The following is a 7,864-nucleotide window of genomic DNA, read 5'->3' as shown; positions in this document are numbered from 1 at the left end:
TCTTTATATAAGAACAACTTATTTACACAGAAATATAGAATACTATTAAGTATTTATCACGTTTTACTCAATTAGGTATGTCGTTGAGATTAAGTCTCAAAATATATACCTATAGTTTAGATTATGATATATGGTATAAAGTATAAACTATATTATATAAATATAAATGTACATATTAAAGCAACGAATTCAATAGCCCCAGTTAGTAGGTAGCGACGTAGTGTAGCCACCTGCGAAGTTGTACACATTCTATGTTCAGTATCAGTAGACTGCAGTATAGTTATCCTAATAAAATGGCAATCATCGAACAATTAAGTGACGTAAGAACATGTTTGTTAAAATTAATTGAATTACCTATTTACATAGGTACTTACCTAATAAAAATATATACTTTACAATTAAAATAATGTCAGCGCAATATTTATTGTCTTTTTATCCCACGCGCAATATAATATATATATATTATATATACCTTATGGCTTGTACCTATTACCTAGCAAATTTAGGTTTATTGGAAACTATACCTTACATTTTTAGAATTGAATTATTTATCATCAAATTTTAAGTTTAGATCTTTATGTGTTTGTGCGTTGAGTAGGTTTTTTTACGATATTCCCCTTTTTCTGCCATATAAGAATTTATAATACCTACTTTACAATTCAGTGTCTTTTACATAGTACACCTTTTTTTTTTCGTAGTTTTTCTGAGTCATCACTACATGGGGGCCGAACTGTTTTCACATGCTTTAGCCCCCATGTAGCATCGTTTATTAAGTCAATAATTTATGCAATTTCGATTGATCTGATGTGCCTAAGTTAACTTTCCTCAGCAAAGAGGTATACATTACATAGGTACCTACCTACTTACTCATGTCATCACATCCATTAATAATTAAATATTGTAAGCCAACAAACCTATAAAAAAATTATAGATAATTTTCTGAACATTGAGTGATAATAATATGTCATTATGTCTATTCACTCGTCCATATGTCAACACTCAACACAGTAGCTAAATGTCCCAATACAAAAGTTAACAACTTAAGATTTGTTGTGCTGATTGCTGATGTTCTCTTAATCTGCATAATATTAAATTACCTATATGATAATATTTTAGGTTTGGAAACAATTTATAGCATTTGAATCTATTTCGGAATTATGGAAAAATCAACCAACATACTTATTAGTCCAGATATTATTTATTATGGGAGGAGCAGTAACACTTATACATGGTAAGATAAAAAAAGTATTAAGTTGTGTATAAAAGTATTTGATTAATTTACTATTTAGTAGCATCACAAAATTTAATTTATTTTGTGGTACCTAGTATAGTGTGGGATGCCTTGTTAAATTTAGTAAGTTAAATGATAAATACCAGTATGCAGTGTTTGGAAAGTTCCTTATAAAAAGGAATTTGTCCCCTTGTCGTTCCTCAGGAAAATGAACGAGTTCCTTTTTTAGTTCCAAATAAAATAAAAATTCTTATTTAATCATTAATGTTTTTGTTTTTTTCGTATTATGCATACTTCTTTAATTTTTAATATAATACATAACTACAAGTAAGTAAATATTTTATATGCTTATGCAATAATATTATTATATATTTTGAGATTTTCTTCAAAATTAAATTGTTGGCTAACGGATGTCTATTGTCTTAACGTCGATACTCAATAACAATCACTAATTAGGAATATACATTATACACATTAAAAAAATGTATCTTAATTTCAATTGTTATATACTTATCTGTGTAAATTATTGGAACTAGAAAGGAACGAACAATTTTGTTAGTTTTCCTTTAAAAAAAGAACTAGTTCGTTTTCTCGCTTTTTTTATAAAAAGGAACTCGTTCCTTCCAAACACTGCCAGTATGCCCCTGGCCGCTTGTAATTAATATGAATCAGAAGATGGCCATTGCCCATTGCACATGAATAACATGTAATATAAATCATTATAAAAATCAGAACACAAGAATAGAATTATTCACTAAATAAGCTTAGAAATCTGTGAAAACTGAAAAGTAAATATTTATTGAAACATTACTCTTTTAGCACTTACCAATGGAGGAAGACGTCCTCTACTTTGGTTATGCATAATTTGTCATGGTTCGGTTGTTGAGAGTATATGTTATATTATGCATGAAATAGACAATTTTTGGCATAGTACTGCACCAGTTATGTTTTTCCGACATAGGCTTCCGTTGTACGTCATAATCTTATGTAAGTATTGCATTTTTAAGTTTGTACAGTTTATGTCTCAGACATTTTCTTAATTTTACAGATTCAGTTTTTTATTACATAGCAATTGAAATAGCGTACAGGACAAACAAAACTAAAGTAGGTTTTATAGTTACTGTAGGATTAAATGTATTTTTGATTGATTTACCATATGATATAATGGGTATAAAATTTGTTCATTGGACTTGGCATGATACAGACCCAAACATAGAGGACCGAATGTATTGGGTACCATGGACTTCTTATTATTTTCATATGGTGTTTTCTGCAAATTTTGTTTTTTGGTTTTTCATAATAGGTGTAAACCTTGATCAAACATATACATCCAGAACAGAGATCTTAACTTCTCTAAAAGCAATATTCCTTAGTACACCCTTCGGAATATTATGCTTTTCTGTACTGTATCACCCATTACATGATATGAATGATGTCCCAACACAAACAATAACAGTTTTTTTAATATCATGTTGTCTATTTTTAAACGCAAACCTAGAAAAAAGTTTCACCGTCCATCTACTAAGATTTTGTATCTTACTGTGTACTATTCTACATTTTTGTGTTTTGCAATATGGGGTAAACCGGAAAATGAAATTTCAATTGGACCTCATGAAAAGATTGGTCCGTGCAATATTATTGTATCATCTTTTGGAACAGTAAGTATTTATTAAGGTTTGGAATACAGTAAATATATCATACCAGAAATACCTGAACTAAAAATAGTGAAAAATTAATATCAAGTATTATCTTGTCATAATACTCTATTATGGTACTATTCTTGCCATACACTTAATCAATTTTTTTTAAAATTCTTATTAGAAAAAATAGTTTATTTATTTATTTATGAAAATTAAAACATTTGACATATTTTATTTCAAAACCAATTTAAGTTATTAGTAGAGAGCAGATCTGTATGCATTAAAACCAACCAAATATGCACTAAAAACTGTTTCTTTAAAATGTTTGTTTTGTAGGTAGTTTTAATGTATAAGAAAAAACTACAATCAATTAATATAAAAAATGTATCCTAAGAAGAATTTACTTAGGTAGCTTTCCAACAAATCATGTTTTGTTGGTAGTTTAAAATCTATGAAAAAAAAAATTGATTCTCAAATATAGTTGGGAAATTTGTTTATATATATATTAATTGAAATTATGAAAATATTTTATTTTCCATAATTACAAAAATGTCTAAAAAATACCAATATATGCACTAAGATGAAATTACTAAAATGGTAAAATAAAACCTTAAAATTAAAAAAATGGATTTATGTTGTAATAAGCAAAATAAGCTTCTTAGTTTAAATCTTAATGCAATGAAACTAATTTGTGCTCACTTAGTTTATCATATCATCAACTAGAATAAATATGCAAATGCATACAAAACTGCGCTGTAGTTATATTAGTATATCATGCTAAATAATTGAGCTTGGTGTATACCCAAAGGCAAATACAACCTTGTTAAAATTATGTTTTATTTTCATGATACATATTGCATTCAGAACAATCCATTTTACTATCATTATTAAAATTATAGTTAATTATCCTGTTATACAACAAGTGTGAGAACATTATTTAGGGTCTCTAGACTTTTTTGTGTGTATATTATAATTTTGAAGCAAGTCTTGAGCATAAATCATAACTAGTTTTAAAATTTAAAATATAAGAAACCTAACGAGGTGCCCTCGTATTAAAATTTGAAAAAAATTGATAAATTGCCCAGTGCAAGATGGAAATATAAAAAAAAATAGGTATGTATATAACTTATACAGGGTTCAAGCTTAATGTTAAATTATTTTCATTTTTCAAAATGGTTTTAATTATATTAATTATATTTTCGGAAATAAAAAAACGTAAATATTTATGTATTGAAGACTATAATGAAGATTTTGATTTCCATTGTGTGAATGAGGTCCCTTCTCAACATAGCCTAATGTATACAATATGTGGAACACCTTTTAAGAATCGGATTGAATATATAATTTTAATAATCACAATCATTATAGTAGCATTTACACATTTTAATGAATCATTTAAAATAATTAAACAAACTAAAAAATCTCATTGATAATGTAAAAAGTTTATTATTAATCTAGAGAAATATGAAAATAATAATAATTGAACGAATTAAACTGTTTACATATAAAGTATTCATTAAATATTTTAAATCTGTTTTATACCTCATATTTATCTGGTTGATGTAGTATATTCTTGAAATCGTTTTAGTTGATTATAAATTCGTATTATTTATAACAATTTTTTTAATATTGCCAACTTTGTAGATAATAGACATTGTATGGTATTGAGGTTTAAAAAACTAAGATGTGTTAACTTGTAATGCGGTTTATAAATAAAATAAGATTATATTAAATATAATAATAAGTAGTTAATAGTAGTCTAAAAATATGTTTTGACCACCAGTCTGCTGTTCATGGACGTCAATTGTATCCCCTTCTTCCATCTCTAGGGATGATGCAGTATCAGCTTCACCAATGGCCCGACCATTGAATCGGAATCGGATTGTAGCCATTTCCAAGCCCTAAAATATTATAATTTTGAATGAATTAAAAATTTTTTGAAATTATAAACATTAAACCAGTACATAAGTCTTACGGATAAATAAAAATATTAATATTTAAAATCGAAATTCAAAATGACATACATTTTAAAATGTGATATTTAATCAAACACTGTGCAGCCTCGGAGACTGCACATGTGCGAACGCGACGCGGTTTCGTCAAGATTTTTTCCATTCTTATTTGGTATAGATTATGACAAATTAGATAGGTATTATCACAGTTGTACTAGTTTTGCGCAGTAGATACGCATCTCCTTCAGCTCCGTAGTTCTCAACTTCTCATTGGTTGATTTTGTTCCATGTGATATATGTATGTATATGATTGACAGCCAATAAGTGGTGGAGAACTACGATAAAGGCAAAGTAAAGAGCGGAGGATACGTATCAAAATACTATGATGATACCTATCTAATTGGTCATGGTATAGATTATGGTAAATCATTAAATAAAAAGACCCCACCACACCCATACTCATTATTTTCATCTCACAAATGTGTGACTAGGCAAAAGTACATTTAGCAGTTTATGTAAAATCAATTAAGTTTTAATATTACCGAATTCACTTATTATTAAACTTTGATATTTTAATTATAAGCGTGTAAAAAATTACAATCAATTATATATAAAAAAAAAAACAACAGACAATGATTCTGCCATTAATATTATATCATTCCCTAATATTAAAACTAACAAAACTAGACGTCAGAACTTTTGAATGCAAATTTTCAAATGACTGATTAGTTAATATAATGTTATACACTTTGAAACATTAAGTCTACAAGACAATAAACGCTTGTGTGATATTCCTGGCTTTTCTTAAAAGCAAACAACTTAATTTAACTCAAGGCGGGATTAGTCTGAACACAGCAAGTAATCATTTTAAGTCATACTATAGCCGTTATAGGGGTTGTCTAACAATTTAAATTGATACCTACAGTAGTATTACATTTTGAACTTAGCTTTACCAAGAAATATAGTTTTGATATGGTTTTTTTTTTTTACTGCAATTACAGGTGACTATACCTACTCTATATTTTCAGGTTAATATTTTAAGTTAAGCGCACCAAAAAAAAATTCAATATGTAAGATGATAAACTTATTTTTTTCTCGCCTTTTTTTTTACTTATAAAATGCATTTAATGTATTTAATTTTCAATTGATTTAATAGACTTATACACGTATGACTATCAATGAGTAAATTTGTACAATGTAATGGGCACACCTAAGTAAATGCTTGATTAAATATATTTAATTTTTTAATAATTTGATTTAAAATATTAGAAGGGTCATTAAGTCTAAAATTCAGTAACTGGAATTATAATGGTTACAATAAAATAAAATATTATTTAATAGTTAATACTTACAGTTCTTTCACAATAAGCTTTCAAGAGCTTTTTCAAAGGAGTGTGCTTCTTGATTTTAAATTGTACAACAGTATGGTCAAGAAAACTGAACACTTCCAAATGTATAATTTCGGGGGCATCCTATAATACATGACGTTATTTTTAGTAATGATTGAATGGTATTAATACTGACATTTAAATTTGTACCAAATTAGTTCATAATCGAGTGTTATAATTTTAATAGACTCGAGGAACATTCAACAAATAAAAAGTATGATTTGCATGATTATGAACAAAGACTTGACAAGTAATTGATATTTTTTTTTTCAGTTAAGTAGAGTAAATATTTTTTTTTTTCAATTAAATAAAAAGTTAAGTTAATAGATATTTTTAATACATGAATTAAGACTAAATTAGGTTAACAAATAAGGTTAACTTAACAACAATTAATAAGGTAAGTTAATAATAAAAAAAATATGCATTTATGAGGTATTGTTTAATGATATAAGTGATAATCACTTGAATAAAAATCATCATTCATAAGTATATTACTAGTATATTATTAGTGTTCAAACTATGACAGTCATTATTGTACAAATAAATAATAATCAATAACTAATGAGTAATGAATAGGTATTAAGATCTATGAATATAATTTGTGGCATCGATGTCTTCATGCGGGCGACTAATGTTACCCCTGTGTTAATATTTATAAGTAACTTATTAATACAATATATTAGTTTTTAGCTTTAAACATAAATACAAAGTTTTTTTTATAAATATCTTGTTTTTTTTCTGATAAAATTTTTTTTATTCAGCAAACTTATAATAATTATTATAAACCAAAAATCCATAATAAACAAAAATTTGAGTTGATTTTAAGTTAATGTAGAGACAAATGAGTTAAGTTAATTAAAACATCGAACCAATAAGTTAAAATTAACTTAACTTCTAACTTATTAAATCGTTAATGCTGCCCAGCCTTGTTATTAACTAATAATATCTGTTGATCGTCAGGAGACGACTTATCGTGTCAAAAATAATGAATGTTCGCGATAATAGTTGTGTCAACAGTATTGAGATGGGTCAACGATGGTGGTAAATTTCACGAGAAGGTATATCTGTTATATCGTCAAAACGAGCTTCAATTCGGTATCAGACGACGCCATGATGCAGCTTCGAAAATCTCAATTGTTTAACGAGTCGGAGATAGATATATTTTGTGAAGCAAACAATCGCGCGCAGCAATGAAAAAAAACCACTAAGTCGTTTGGGCCAGGAGCCGACACCATAAAACTCAAAATATGAAAAATGAAAATGCGTAGGAATTCGCGCGGGCATGACGCCGACCGGGACGCGGGCACGAGGTGACGAGATGCGTCTTGCCGGGCCACACGTCGAAACGGGTGAGGTACAAACGGTACCAGTCTCGTATGTCGGACACCATTAGACACGCCATAACTCGTGTTATGGCTTATAGCGCGCTTTCGTCGAACTCGTGTTAATACTTACACTTTTGTCCACGACCATTTTCGATTGTTGATTTTTATGAGTGCGTACAAAACAATTGGCGAGCTGTCTTACGACGGTGACTTTGAAGTGTGAAATAATTTGAGAATGTGAAATGAGAATTGAGTTTTCCTATGAAACAGTAAACAAAAATTAATTCGGTATGTGACTGGCAAAAATTAATATTTTACAGTATTACAA

General features: G+C 28.0%; 2 protein-coding genes across 2 annotated transcripts; one reads left to right on the top strand and one right to left on the bottom strand.

The window, feature by feature from the left end:
- The first annotated feature begins 168 nt into the window (after window positions 1–168).
- On the top strand, window positions 169–4,317 carry LOC100571104. Its single transcript, XM_016803807.2, is given in 6 exon segments — window positions 169–320; window positions 1,117–1,231; window positions 2,051–2,218; window positions 2,280–2,696; window positions 2,699–2,889; window positions 4,074–4,317. Coding segments are annotated over 6 exon segments (1,188 nt in total). The 5' UTR covers window positions 169–251; the 3' UTR covers window positions 4,302–4,317.
- On the bottom strand, window positions 4,303–7,820 carry LOC100571202 (small ubiquitin-related modifier 3-like). The gene is made up of 3 exons (XM_003244022.4): window positions 7,667–7,820; window positions 6,176–6,295; window positions 4,303–4,772 (listed from the first exon to the last, which is right to left on the bottom strand). The coding sequence occupies exons 1-3, from the start codon at window positions 7,682–7,684 to the stop codon at window positions 4,620–4,622; spliced, it is 291 nt and encodes a 96-aa protein (XP_003244070.1). The 5' UTR covers window positions 7,685–7,820; the 3' UTR covers window positions 4,303–4,619.
- Between the last annotated feature and the right edge of the window lie 44 nt (window positions 7,821–7,864).

Source organism: Acyrthosiphon pisum, chromosome A1 (assembly GCF_005508785.2).
Source record: "Acyrthosiphon pisum isolate AL4f chromosome A1, pea_aphid_22Mar2018_4r6ur, whole genome shotgun sequence".
NCBI lineage: Eukaryota > Metazoa > Arthropoda > Insecta > Hemiptera > Aphididae > Acyrthosiphon > Acyrthosiphon pisum.
This window is presented reverse-complemented; position numbering and strand designations above follow the sequence as displayed.

Excerpts from the sequence above, each read along its gene's own strand:
- LOC100571202 (XM_003244022.4), bottom strand. Across the intron at positions 4,773-6,175 it reads AAGCTTATTGTGAAAGAACT|GGCTTGGAAATGGCTACAAT; the intron begins GTAAGTATTAAC and ends ATAATATTTTAG.